This window comes from Diadema antillarum, unplaced genomic scaffold (genome assembly GCF_040938485.1).
Source record: "Diadema antillarum isolate AM-2024a unplaced genomic scaffold, OU_Dant_1.0 seq00000546_RagTag, whole genome shotgun sequence".
Classification (NCBI taxonomy): Eukaryota; Metazoa; Echinodermata; class Echinoidea; order Diadematoida; family Diadematidae; genus Diadema; species Diadema antillarum.
Window position 1 is genome coordinate 865048 of NW_027271492.1, and position 15496 is coordinate 880543.

The 15496-nt window shown below is 39.6% G+C and overlaps 1 protein-coding gene across 1 annotated transcript in view; it reads left to right on the plus strand.

Annotated features, from left to right (window-relative positions):
- Positions 1-5178: 5178 nt before the first annotated feature.
- LOC139734738 (nucleosome-remodeling factor subunit BPTF-like) overlaps positions 5179-15496 on the plus strand; it is a 34095-nt gene continuing 23777 nt past the window's right edge. The window contains exons 1-4 of the mRNA XM_071645532.1: positions 5179-6691; positions 8425-8630; positions 11383-12569; positions 14635-14779. Coding sequence (XP_071501633.1) covers positions 5307-6691; positions 8425-8630; positions 11383-12569; positions 14635-14779 — 2923 coding nt within the window. The 5' untranslated portion in view covers positions 5179-5306. The remainder of the gene's footprint in view (positions 6692-8424; positions 8631-11382; positions 12570-14634; positions 14780-15496) is intronic.

Here is a 15496-nt window from a genome sequence, read left to right on the forward strand (position 1 = left end):
TCCCATCCTAGCTTCTAGCTCCTAAATAGTTCAACGCATCTTCTCAGAGTGAGTAGACTCTAGGGATAGAATAGATGGTTATATTTTTGCAATTGTCAAAAGTGTCTATGTAGACACTGCTCTCTTTCTCTTTCTCTCTCTTTGTCGGTGTTCAGAGGCAATGTTGGTTGAGGTGAAATCTTTTTTTTTAATGTTTCGGTGAAACCTTTTTTTTAGCTTCTGGTTCAAATAAAGACATGGTTTCGGTCGTGTCTGTAGCGCGACTTTAGATACTGCGGCCAAGTTTTCAGTCTAGCCTGCACCAACTTGTCTCTCCGACCAGTAGTGATATACGATGTGCTGATTTTCTTTTTTTTGTCTCTCTCTCTTTCTTTCTCTCTCTCTCAACCGCTGATAGATTAGATAGAGGTTAGAATATAGAATGAGATTTAAACATTTATCTATTAGAAAGTGAGGGTAATAATATTTGGAAGGATGTTAAAATTATATGAGTATTTATATCACATTCAGAATGTTTGATGTGATAAGTTGTTAAGCAGAAATTCATTATTAGAATGTATATGGCAGAATACATGAAGTTGAAAGTGTCATGTCATTGGTTTGATATCATCTAATTGGATTACAAGGAAAAGTATGAGAACACAATGTATTTCATTTGTTTGTGTAACTTTTATTAAATACTTTACAGGCACCATGCAGCCCAGCAACGAGAAAATGACAAAACAAAATTATATTTGGGATCCGGGGATTTTGGTCTAATATTTTTGTAGGACTGACAAAGTGAGGGAAAACAACTAGATTTGTTTGACTATTGGCTTACGAAATTGATCGATTACTTAAATGCGGGAAAAATATGAATGGCTATTTGTTTGACTATCGGTTTATGGTATGAATTTGGATGAAGTACATTCTGAGGAAAATGTTAAATTTGAACTTTGGATAGTTCACAGATTTATGGATTATGACATAGGTTGGTAAAACTTGTGGTTAAAATGTAAGCTGAAGGTATATTTTCAGGAGAATCAGAGTGTGTCTCACAAGCAACAAACAAAAGAGTGTGTCAAGGCTGGTTGATAGGGAAAATTTCTAAGTCAAGAAATATTGGCATTTACTTATTGATACTTTGTAGAAATAGCCTGACTAGGCTTGGTCCCCAGGTAATGGTGTACTCCAAGGTGATATTTATTGGTTGTTAGAGTGAATAAGGAATTCCCTAATATACAGAGTATAAGAGTGAGAATATTGAAAGTTATTATAATTCTGAATATCCAAGGATATTTTTTTTTTCTTATTTGAGTCTCTAACCGTCGAAGGTATGTGCTGTGATAGTTAATAGACTTACAGACAGCAAGGGCCGAGGCTTGGGAATGTCGGCTACCCAAGACCTGAAGACAGTAGCTTATAAAGTTTACCTTGGTAGTGATACCTGGGAGTTTTATGCTCGAGGCCAGAGTATGCACACAGACGTGGGTGAGTAGGGGCCACAGTCACCGACACAGTGAGTGATGTGAGCAGCCTGGGGTGGTTCCGTGTTTTGTTTGTTTCCCTGAGAGGAGGATGGTTTAAGAATTATTAGGAAGAAAGAGGAAAGTAACTTGGCCAGTTACTGGGTCGGTTGACGTGTATTTAAAGAGAGCGAGTAGGATAGGCAAAGGAGATGCCTGGTACGGGTCAATCTTTATAAAGCTGTAGGAAAGAAAAGGTCCATAAGCTTAGACTTATGTGGAATAGAAGTCTAACGAAACACACACAAGTGCATCATTGCCCTATAATCTACTTTATCCCAATCCCTTACCCTTCCCTACCCCCTCCCCCCCCCCCCCCCCCCCGACTCATCTCGTAAATCTATAGTGCAGTGAAGTTCTGAGGTTACTCAAGGAAGTGTGGTACAAATTGAAGCCACTTAGGATTCTGAGAGGGAAGTGACACTTAAGGTTGTACAGTACGAGTTGAAGGTACTCAGAATTCTGAGAGATAAGACACGAACAGTGTTGAATATTCCAAGACACTTTGTGTAACACCGATGAGTAGTACCATACATATAGAGCTGTACTAGGATATTTGAAACCTAATACATAGTGAGGTATAAATTTATCCAACTTAGAAGTTTTCCAGAGATGGGTGTATCAACACTCAGGAGTTGATACTGATAGTATGAGAATTGACACTTTGAAATTTGCAACATGGTAGTGCAGTACAAATTGCGCTGACTTAAACATTTTCAAGTTGTGAGTGAACCGACACTTAGAAACTGAACATTTGATAGTGAGGTACAAATTGCACCTGACTTAGATAGATATTTTATGATGTGAGTGTACTGACACTTAGAATTTGGGCATTTGATAGTGAGGTACAAGTTGCACCAACTTAGAAATTTTTGAGGGTCATGTGAAGTGATACTTAGGACTTCAATATTTTATAGTGAGGTGCAAGTTGCACCAACTTAGAAATTTTTGAGGGTCATGTGAAGCGATACTTAGGACTTCAATATTTTATAGTGAGGTACGAACTCCTACCACTTAGATGTTTTCCAGAGATGCGTGTATTGACACTTAAGAAATTTGCTACCTGAGAGCGGGGTACAAATTCTCCCAACTTAGACATTTCTTTTTGGGATATTTGAAGTGATACTTAGCAATTTGATATTTGATAGTGAAGTACAAATTGCACTGACTTAGAATTTTTGAGGGCAGTAGTACTGATAGATTGATATTCTAAAGTATGGGACAAATTGAGACAACTTAGTCATTCTGTGATATGGGTGACACTTAGAAATTCCCTACGTGGTAGTGTGGTCCAAATTGTGAGGACTTCAACTCAGAATCAGATATGGTGTGGACATTGCCAACAATTATTAGTATGAACATGGCAGTGTTGTATGAAGTGCTGACACTTAGTATTTTGTTGTGGGGTCACACACTGTCACAGACACACACTGTGGCAGACACTGTCACAGACTTAGGCAATTTTCATGTTGATTGCTGATTTATGGCTTTCTTGGTGACGACCAAATTGTTCTAGTTATGTACATATTGTTGAGATCAGAGTCCGAGTTGGTACTCTGTTATTAAAGTTCCAGTTGAATGTTACATACTTGAGTAACTTAGAATTATTGTTAGCTTGTCTACACGAGTGGCATGGTTGCAAGCTGATTGTTTTGCAAAGGCTAGTATGTGACTTGTGTATGTTGTGGAGTGAATGACAGCGATGTTATTGGACATGTTTGTGTCTGTGCTCATAGTGATGTTTGTGGGTGATACTGATTGATCTGAAAGTAGCACAAGAGGTAATGTAGACTACGGTAGTGTAACTTAATTCTCCTAATTATTCTTAATAACAACATCTTATATTAGGTGTGGCAAGATGTCTAGGCGTAATCCAGACAGGCTCACGTCCATCGAAAACTCGGCTTAACATGAGAGTGTAGTGTGCTACCAGTTTACATTAACGAGAACAGTTATTTGTAGGAGTGCAGGGCCAGTAGTGTGGAGGTTGTGTTGTGCATGTGCTAACGTTAGTGTGTGGAATGTTATGAAGCTGACAGTTTGGCTATGACTGTTTACGTGACTGCGTGTGTGCAGTTATCGAGTTGAGCATGGCAATACTGGTAAATTACATACAGAATATGTAGTTAGAGTCTTACTGTAAATAAACATGCTGTACAGCTAATATCACATCCATTACACAATCATTTGCACTTACAAAGCTTACCTCAATTCACACGTTAAACTAGTCGAGGCCATGGCTCGCTCGTGATAAGTAGTGCACGTCACAGACAGTAGTGTATAGCAGAAACTCAAACACGTGCTTACAACAGACCGCTACAGCTCAAGTGCGAACTAGATCTGCGAACGAATAGGAAGTCAGTATCCCCCCCCCCCCCCCTCCTCCTACTCTGTCTCGTAGCTGGTTAGTGTCGTTGGTGAATTAGGGCTGAATGATAAAGTTGGTCGTTTAGTCCTGGAGGTCATGTCTCCTTAAATCATGTGGTGGCAGCAGCCAAGATAGTGTGATGAGAGATTGGATGTATTTGTATATTTTATTTTGTTTTGATACACTCTCGCGCTACAATATATACAGTGTATATATATATATATATATATATATATATATATACTGGTGCTACTTCCAGGTTTCATTTTTTTTTCTTTTGTTAAAAAAAAATACAGAGGGGACGCGCGCCCGAAGTGCCCCCTCTGGATCCGCAACTGAATCTTACTTACCTGTTGGAATCTTTAAAAAAAAAAGAGAGAGAGAATACATTCAAACCGGGGAGGTGACTCTCACCTCCAAACGCCTCTAAAACGGCCACCCACGGGAGACGAAAAAGGCGGCCGTTTTAGATAGGTGGTCGCTAGACAGGGTCCTTACAGGCTTTTTTTCCTCGTGGGTGGAGATTTTTTTACGGCAGGTGGCCGCAAAGGCAGGTTTGATTGTCAATGGTCAAACTTCCCCATCAATATTTTTCATTTGCGGTCATTCCGCAGTGCATGCTGCAACATTAATATTGCTTAGATGGCCTTTCATATCGCTCAGATTCTGACTTACCGAGTGATTGCGCCAGGTACGTACCAAATACACTCAAATACCGATATCGTTGTACACTAGTGTATGCGATTGGCGCATGCGAGTGCGGCGCACTCTTATTGCAAGTGAATGATGTAAACGCGTCTCTGATTGGTCCGTTTACCGTCAAAATTTTCAGTGATTAAGTTACAACTTGTATCGCTAATCTTTCCATCATTTGACATGTAAATGGATAAATCATCATGAACAGAATATTCTTGACTCATCGAATGATATTCTCTTCAAAACAAAGTGACTTGGCATGATTTCGGTTCACTAAGCTCACTTGTACGTGGGGGAGACCTCCATCACTCAGATTTGGTTTCAAACATGAAGGCTATATAATTCATGCCAACATTTTTGATAATGTTCTGGTTTCCTTATCATGGAAAATTGCAGTCATTATTAGTTGGTAGTTCAGCTGATTCAAATGTGAGTGCCGTAATTAATGCCACAGGAACAATGGAGGGGGAAACACCGTATGGAAGCCTTTCGAAAAAAAAGTTCAGAGTGTAGCGGACCCGGAGCTCTCGCTAGCACTAACGTATTTGCTCGTCGAGTGAGGTAATAGGTCACGTGGTCAATAGCTCAGAAAATGGCGGACATCGCAGAAACTGCGTGCGATTCGTAAATAGAATGCCGATTTCGTGTTTCCTCGCGGTGCAAGTGGATCTGAAACCACGGTTAAGAGTGTGCAAGGTTACCAAGCACTCGGTAGCAGCCGCCAAGTGAATTTTAAAATGAGGCGAGGACGTGGGCGACGACCAAAATCGCTTGTCGATTCTCAGGATGAGTCGCCGACAAATGCAAAGAAATCTGTCGGAGGAGTTGGACGAGGAAGGGGAGGCCACAGCAACAACTCGAGTCCAGCCAGCTCCCGTTGCAGCACCCCTGTCAGTTTGGCCAGCAGCACCGGAGCATCTGGCCGAGGAAGATCGCCGAGATTGCGGGAGGCTGCCAGGCGAAGTCAGCGGCTTATCCAGGAGGTGATAGCGGCTCAGCACACCCCAGCAAAATCTAGCCCAGTAACTATTGGCAGGGGTAGAGGGAGTGGAAGACCCAGAGGTAGACCACCTCAGAGCAAATCAAAACCAAAACCCAAGGTAGGAAAGGGCAGAGGGAAAAAAGGCAGGCCAAAGTATGAGAGTTCAGATGATGAAGATGAAAAAGACTATGATGATGAACTGCTTGTTTCATCATCATCAGAAGAGAGTAGTAATGAAAGCTCTGACTCTAATTCACTTGGGGATGTTGACGATTTAGATGAGGACAGCGATAGTGATGGCAGCAGTGCAGCTAAAAGGAGACTATTGCTGTCTCGACCAAGCAGATCCCTAGCGCTGCCTTTCCTTGAATACGAGGAAATTCCATCTCTTGAACTTCCACCCTCAAGTACAGATCTCATGCTTGACACTGAAGATATTTTGGAGGCCCTGTCTGTGTATGAGGTGCTTAGACATTTTAGCCACCAGCTTAGATTGTCTCCTTTTCGATTTGAGGACTTCTGTGCTGCACTTTGCAGTGAAGAACAATGTACGTTATTATCAGAAACTCATCAAGCACTTTTGTACACACTCATTAAGGAAGAAGAGAGTAGCGGGACAACTTTTGGGCCTCATGACCAACGTGACAGTGTGAATGTGCAGATTTTGTTTTTGGACAGCATGACTTGGCCAGAAGTTGTGCGAGCGTACGTAGAAAGTGACAAAGAATTCAGGAGTGCCCTGGGTGCACTGGAGGGTGAAAATTACCCCTTTTCACCAGTGTCGGATAAACTGACAGTCCTACGTCTCCTGTGTGACCAGTTCTTGGCATCGAATAGAGTGCGTGAAGAAATCCTAAGTGAGGGAGCAATCACGTATGATGATCACTGTCGTTCTTGCCATAAACTTGGAGATCTCATTTGCTGTGAAACGTGCTCGGCTGTGTATCATCTTGAATGTGTCGATCTAGTAGAAGTCCCAGAGGATGACTGGCTGTGTACTGTGTGTCAACAGCACCGTGTTGCTGGTGTGTATGACTGCATCTCTGAGGTTGAGAAAAGCGGACTCCTCATCCGACAGGAGCCCCTTGGTTATGACCGACATGGCAGGAAATACTGGCACTTATGTAGGAGATTATTTGTGTAAGTTGATGAGAGTCATGTACAGTGCACTCCTGTTAAATATGATGAACACAGTTATAGCGAAATTCCAGTTACAGCAAAGTAAAAATTCAGGCCACAACATTCGCTCTATGTTTTGTTTTGTTTTTAAATGTTTGTTCATTTATATTGTAACGAAACTTCAATGTAAAGAAAGAAAACTGCCAATCATAATGACTTCGTTATAACGGGAGTCCAAGTTCCTGTAAGTGTAAGATCTATCATTGATTTTGAATTTTGGAGCAATTTTCCCTCCTTCATTATGTTTCATTTTGTGAATAGATAATACTCGGCAGCAGTCATGCACAGTAGTTTATAGAGTAAAGGTGCCACATGTTCAAAACTTTGATTACTCTATCCTGCATCAATTAGGGAAATCTGCTACTTCAAGAAGTGTACCTATGTTTGGTGACATTCAATATGAGAATCCAAAATATACCATTAATAATGCAAAGGATAACTTATTATTTGTGTTATTGAACATCTGTTTGGCTGAATGAGTAATTTCAGTCCTGTTATTCTTGCATCTATTGTGTATGGCCTGCTTGTGTAGTTGTGTATGGGAACACTGAAAGAAAATTACCCACTTTCATTAGTGAAACATCTGCAGAATTCAAGGACATAGTGGGTTTGTATCTGTCAGAGCAGAAGTGTAGAGAGTAAGTGCTCAAGTGCTATCTTCAAAGAAACAAAAAACATAATTACAATAATTCAGATTCAGATTCATATTATTCCTTTTATTGTCCATTGAGGAAATTCTTTCTACTGGCATTTATACATGTACAAATGTGTAAAGGGAAGTATAGATCTTACTTCATTCATTCATTCATTCATTATAAAGGGTAGGATGCTAATGCACTGAAGTGGCGAATGGCCCACCTAACTACACAATACCTAAAGATCATCTTTGTGATAGGCTTGCATACAATGTAGCTCTTTGAGAATTATTACAAGAAAGGAGAAGAAGAAGAACCTTCCAAAATATCAGATTATAATGGATGAATTCAAAAAGCCATACTGAGTACTGATTGCTGACTGTATACCAGGTATTGATTAAATTGGTGAAAAGGTATCATATTCTTCTTTAGATATTTTCACCAGCAGTGTCATCAGTTGCAACCAACATAATATGAACACATGATACTTTGCAAGTTGTGTCACAATCAAAATTCTCTCTATATTGATCTTCAAAATTGCAGCTCATGATCATTTCAGCACACAAAGTAATTCAAAATTAGTTCTCTCCTCCCCAAGTATACAAAAGACTGGCTGAAGATTTGTGTCCTTGGATTACAGCTTGATCACTGTGGTCAAATTATCAAAACTAATGCTAAGATGTAAGTAGTCTAGATACTAGATGCCACCAGAGAACATGTAGAATTGGGGGTAAGGCAAAAAGTATGTGTACAAAATCTTGTAGTGCCAGAAAAGCAATTAGAGTAGAATATTATAATGTTTAATGGAGTGTGTCTGGACTGACCACCAACCATGTATGTAGAAGTAGGGCCTTTTGGCCAATCAAACCTACAAGCCCAGAAGCACAATAATCAAATCAGATTATGACTACAATCTTAACGGGTATCATGCTGTTGTCATGAAATTTAAAAAAAGAAGAAGATAAGTTTGTATCTGATTTCAAATACTATGGTTCGCTTAGAGCTGTATGAAATGTTTTTATAATCAAATTGGATTTCCTCTGCATTGACCTTTCCCAGGGAGGGTGAAAATGAAGTCTGGTACTACAGCACCAAGCCCCAACTGGAAGAACTCTTGCATGCCCTAGATGCTAAAAAGTGGGAAGTGGACCTGTTCCAGGCCCTCACTGACAGCATGCCTGATCTCCTTGACCAGATGCAGAGGACAGAAGAACTGACGAACAGTGCCAGAGGCAACCAGAAATCTGTGCTGCAGAAAACTGCCGGTAAGTTTTCCCTCTTGCAGCTTTAAAGGAGACCTCTGGATGATTTTCAGATTTTTATGTTTGAACGAACTATAAATTAGTTTTACAGAGGACAGAGTTTCAGAATTTGTGATAATTGGGATGAAGAATAAGAATATTTTCAAAATTTAGAACAAATTGCAATGAACAAGGATGATGACATGGCAGAGTCACCATAAGAATGCATGAGTTGGGGCTCAAGGAAGCAGAACAAAAGAAGAAGGCATGCATAGATGATACTCTGGTGAACTCTCAAGGAAGCGGTATTGTAATGAAATTACACTGACACATTTCTGAAATATGTGAACCTCCTATGTCGTCATCCTTGTTCAGTGTAATTTGTTTAAGATTTTTCAAAGTATTGTTTCTCTGCTCAAGAACCACAATAAATTCCACAAACCTATACATATAATTGTCAATTTATGTACTTCATGATGTGAAATTATGAAAATCGTCTGGAATGTCCCTTTAAAGAATATCTCATGTGTACTGTGTACTTATAGTAGTACATTGTAGTAATGTCTTTCCTTCTTTCTTTCTTTTTTTGTGCATTAGCGCAATGAGTTGTCATGCGTATGAATAAAAAATGAAAAACAAAACAAAACAAAACATTTGACATTTTAAGTTAAAGTGCCAAAGGAAAATGATGGGAATACTGTATAAGCTGTTATTTTTGTGAAGCATTAATTTAAATGAATTTTATGAATCACTATTGGACCACAAATTGAACAACACACACAAAAACATCTCAAACTGACAGCCATTAGTGCACTTATGATACCCTCAATGTGATCTCTTTATTCGCAAAATATCTGTAGGCGAAAATAACAGCTTGTACAGTACTCAACTGCCTACGATGACATAACCACATACACTGTAAGAAAAAATAAAAACAACTGAATAATAACCATGAATGGGGTCATGAGTGTTAGGAGTGGAATCTATTACCAGTACATAGTTATGGATGTATAGAGTGCATAAACTCTTAATTATGTGTGGTCACAAGTGGAGTTATGTCTGTAATAGTTTTCAGAGAAGTCTCTGATTTCTAACTCTTGGTGACAATTAAGGCATGATACAATTATTAATCTCTGACTCTCATACCTGTATCCACTTGCTTCCTGTTTTAGACAACTAGAGCATTAGCTGTTAGATACAATGTATTTTGCTCATAACGATTATGATGACATTGTTTATGTAGGTACAATTAATTGTCTGAGTCCTTCTTTTAAGGTATATTTTCATTGAAAGTCATATTGTGATAATACTTAGATGTTTTGTAGTGGCTCTATGTACACGTAAGGTAGGGAGTACAATTTGTTCACACTATTCACAGAAATTTGATTCAGCAGACTGTTGAAATACAGGCATAATGTATATGTGGCAATTTTAGTACACTTTATTCATTAGTGCTATTCATGAATAATGCTACTGAACTGTGCAATCCTATTGAAATAGAAATTCTTGTTACACCAAAGTAAAATTCAGGTCCAAAAGTTTTTGCCGATACAAATCTTTATATACTGCAATGTTTGGCTGTAGAACAAAGAAAAAGAAAATTGCTGGTCCTGGGGACTTCATTATAACAGGAGTCACATGTATCTTAAAGGGTGTATACAGTTCTGGTCGAGGTGAGGATTCAGCTTTTAACGTTTTGCGAGATATTCAGAAACCACCCTATGAGATGTCAAGGAGCATGCAATTCTAAGGGGTATCAAAAGTTTATTTGATGAAAGTCGGTTTTGAAATGGCTTAGATATCCAAAAACAAGGTGAAACAAAGAGATCCTAATAAAGTTGTGGCATGTCGCCTTTTATTATTATCACTCTTTTGGATATCTCGGCCATTTGAAAACCAATTTTCATCAAATAAACGTTGAATCCTTCTTAGAATTACATGCTCTTTCATATTTCATATGAGGTTTCTCATTATCTCACTTAAAGGACAAGTTCACCTTCATAGACATGTGGGTTGAGTGAATGCAGCAATATTAGTAGAACAAATCAATGAGAGTTTGAGGAAAATCGGACAATCCGTTCAAAAGTTATGAATTCTTGAAGTTTCTGCTCAGTCACGGCTGGATGAGAAGACTACTATAGCTTGTGATGTCATATGAGTACAACTACATAAAGAAAGTATAAAGAAAATTCAAGATATTCTCACTTTTCTCACATAATAAAAGAACACTCGACTTCTCTCTTTCAGAAGTCAGGGGAAATAATATTACCCCTAACATAAGTCAGTAAAATGTCGAAGAAATGAGCACTTTATTCAAAATGTCAAGTTTTGTGAAATTCTCTTTTTATTTTCTTTATATTGTTGTACGCATGTGACATCATGCACTGTAGTAGTCTTCTCCTCCAGCAGTGATTGCACAAATACTTTAAAAATTCATAACTTTTGAACGGATTGTCGGATTTTCCCCAAACTTTCACTGATGTGTTCTACTAATATTGTTGCCCTCACTCAATCCATATGTATATGAAGGTGAACTTGTCCTTTAAGAATGTTCAAAACATGAATCCCCACCCCAACCAGTACTGTACAGTCCCTTTAAGAACCTGTGAGTGCACAATTTCTGTGCTTGGTTGTTGTGTGCTATTGAAGCAGACTTGTACCAACCACTGAGTTTTGCATGTGAAGTAGGATGAATTATTCACAGTTGGAATGCAGTGTGTATTTCTCATTTGAAAGTAATCTTACTTACATTTTTATTTCATGGTTGATTTTGCAGAGGAGCTAAGTATCGTCAAGGCAAAGCGGGAAGAGGCATTGCTGAGAGAACAGGAGGAGAAGCGTCGGCTGGAGGAAGAGGCTGCAATGGCCAAGGCTCAGGAAGAGGCAGGAGTAAAGGAAGCCGAGACGGGGGAAGAAAAGATGGAGGTGGATGGGGCAGGTGATACAGCCACTGGTAACCAGGAAGCAAAAGAGGCAGAAAGCCAAGAGATGGACAGCAGTGCTGTGCAAGATGCAAAAGAAGCAGACAGTTCTGAGAAAAGCGAAGAGAAAGAGGAGAAACTTGATGGAGATGGAGAACAAAAGCCAAATGGTGATCAATCATCTCCTGCAGAAGACAGTGGAGATCACTCTAAAGAGCAGGATCTTGAGAAAAAGGAGGATGGTGAGAGTGAGGGCAAGGAAGGGGAAAGCAAAGGGGCGAGGGTAATGACGCGATCACGTAATCCAAACTACAAGCCACCACCCCCTAAAGCGACTCCCTATTTGACTTACACAACAAGCATTCCAACCCGCACCACCTCTACTGTAGCGTCAAGTAGATCCAAAGGGGATGATATGCTTGTCATCAACTCAAAGGGGGAGATTAATCGTGTTGGGAAGGGAGAAGACAGGAGTATCATTACGCGGAGCACATTGCGACCTGAGTCGCTTTTCAAACTTGGCATGGAAGGAACATACAAGTCCTACAAGAATCAGTTTACGACCAACAGGCTTGCACTCAATAAGCCCCAGCATGCTGAGGAACGCGACCGCAAACGTTACCTGGTCAACAAGTTCACCCTGACACCTGCTGCCGAATTCAAATGGCACGGCAGCACTCACGGAAACCGCATCCTGACAATCTCCACCCTCCGCCTCACCATCACGCAGCTGGAAAGCAACATCCCGAGATCCTTGATGCACACAAACTGGACTGTCCATCGCAGCAACTGGATCAAGGCAGTCCACATGTGCTCCAAGCCCCATGCCTTTGCTCTGGCCCTTTCTGTCCTTGAATGTGCTGTCAAACCAGTGGTATTCAACTCCTACTTTGCTGAAGGACTTGGGCACATTAGGATGCAGCGGACGTCTGCTCTAGAGAAGGAAGAGCGCAAGAAGGGGGACAGGAAGAAGAAGGATGATGATGATGAGGTCCAGTCCAACTACAGCTGGGTCAAGTACTGCTTTCCTATCAAGCATCAAGTAAGTTTGTGTGTGTGTATGTGTGTGTGTGTGTATATGAGAGTTCATCTTTGCCATTAAACCTCTTGTTGGTCAATGTGTCGTTCACATTTGTGATACCTGAAGATTAATTACTTCCAAGAAATCTGTAAATGTTGTGTTTTTTAGAAAAATAAAGGTAAATCGAGATACTTTTGATTCATTGACGTTGTTATTGGGAAATGTAATGATTGCTAGAGCATTTCAGAAATAACAGCGTTACTGACAAAACATTGTCAAAGTGTTCATGTGCATAACCTGTACATTGCCCAAAACTAGTGATGGTTTTCCGTTCAAATTTTAACGTTTCAATGTTTATCAGTGACTTTGGAAGAGTATCTAAGATGTGTGTGTTTGTGTGTGTGTGTGTGTGTGTGATTGTGTGCATATTTTCTTTCTTTTTTTGGGGGGGGGGTGGTGGGGAGGGGTTGCAAAGAGATTTACGTACATTTTTGTCATTATGCTAGTGAGTAATGGTCACTCTTGAATGCCACTTTCTTATCAGATAAATCTATGCAATTCCTAACTGTTACTTGAGTGATTACAAAAATTGATCCTGTCCACTAAATCAAATTGCTCTGACCATGGATAATGTACCAATCCAGCTGTAAAGATATCATAAACATGTAAACTCAAAATGAATGGATTTGACGAACATTTCTTTTCATGATTTGTGTTTTCAGTTTGATGAGACTGTCACCGAACATTGGTGGCCCACTGAATAAATAATTATTTTTTAAGGGTTGCCCATGTTGGTAGTACAGTGCACTCCCGTTGTAACGAAATGCTCGGGACCAGCAGTTTTCTTTCGTTACAACGAAATTTTGTTATAACTGAACAAATACAATATATACACTGTAACAAAAACAAGGAAACAACAAACAAATAACAAGCCCTATTTCATTCCCGAACTAACGGACATTTAGGTGTATCAGAATCTGTGTGTTTTGTAGTAAAGAACCTTCAAAACAAGAAAACGAAGTTTATTATTTTGATTTCAGATTATTGTATTACAATAACGCAAGTTCTCGAAATACGTGGGTGACACACAAAGTGAACACACAGTTACATGAAGCGTTCACCCATGCAGAGACGCTGTAAATGCTTGTTCCGCTACGTATTTTCGAAAGTGATCAGATCTGCATTTCGTTATGACGGAACACATTTCTTTTGTTTTTCTCTGTCAGTTGCGCTTGGAAAAGACTTCATTATAATGAGAATTTCGCTATAACCGTGTTCGTTATAAGCGGATTTTGTACCGTAGACTTTTATGGTGATAATTTTGGGACCAGAAGTTTTACTTCGTTATATAACGAAATTTTGTTATAACCGTGTTTCTTGTAACGGGAGTGCACTGTACTCTTATGCAGTACAAGACAGTTTTACTATACTGGCTTAAATTTGATACTGTAGAAATTCATCCTCATGAATACAAATTCAGTTTTACAGTATGCATCTAGAAATCGTGTTTTTCTGCCCTTCCAAGGCTCATTAAAAATACATGTTTAGCCCATGGAGGACATAGGCAAGTGTGGTTTTGTCCTTGTCAGATTGGAGTTTGTTATTTCAGAGTAAAGTAGTATAAACACAGATTTGATATCACAACTGGCACTCCACTTGACATGTCAAAACACTTCAAATCTGCCAAGGGAGGGAATATCTTGTAACATTCTATACTGTATTTTGTTATGCTAACTGTGTTGTTATGCTAACTATGTTGTTAAGCTAACCATGTTGTTATGCTAACCATGAAACTTTAAAATTGAGGTTAGGTCCCTATATTGAAACCCAGTTATATTGAGCTCACTTACAAGGATGAGGAAGTACGGTACCGCTTTGAATTGAGGTGAGTTTGCCGGTCCTGAATTTCCATTTCTACTGTACTTCACTGGTCTCTTTTTAGTACGTTCACAAGGTAACGGTTATAATGAGGTAGGATCAGCAGTTCCAGGGACCTTGTTATAAGTTGGTTTCCCTTTACATGTATTACCACCATTGTGAGCTTGAGTTTTAATCAGGGTGCCTTCTCGTCATTTCTGTGCATCAGGTATGGAAGCTGAAAGGGGAGGAGTATCGCATCTATGGTGGCAGCGGCTTCGGCTGGCACAGTGCAACCAGGAAGAGGAGACCCCTCCCACCTCCAAGTCCTGCCAAGATTGGGCTGGAACGAAGTATCAAGGCAGCCAAGGCTTGTAAGCACTTTTCCCTAGCTTTAGCCTGTTCGACCCAGCTTAAGAGGATGGTGAAGTCAACATTGTTTCAGATAATTGTGTCATGTAATGGATGACTACAGCAGTGATATTGTCACTTTCAGGCACTTGAATTATGTATCTATTTTGTACCCCCTGCCCCAAAAGGTGTTTCTTTCATTATGTTTTGGGTCATTCTGCTTCCATCCTACCTACATCTCCAGGGCTCAACATTAGTATTGGCCTGGGACGACTAAAAATTGATGTTGAGCGACTGACTTTCCAAGAAGGTTTTGTTTTGGTGGTCTGATCAGGCAACAAAGATATGATATTGGTTCCCCATACATGTTTGTGTCTATTGTGGGCCCAAAAATTTCAGATTTAAAGAATTAACCCAAATTGGCCACGAGAAGAATGAAAAAAGAAATAGTATGGAGCCATGGTCTCTTTTCACAGTACTAATGGATTTTTTTTTTTTTTTTTTTATGCTTGTCCATTGTAAGCTAAATGAGATGAATATGCTCTGATTAATATTGTGCAATATTCTCAACATCACAGGTCAAAGTTCACAGAGCTTTGGCTAAAGATGAAATTTTAAGCTGTTACACTGAAGGTGAAAGGTCATCTACATCATGTGAAGAGGTCATTAATTCAACTCAAAATTTCTTGTGGTAGTGTCATTTTGGTGGGAAGAGAAGCAATGACTTTATTTTGAATTGA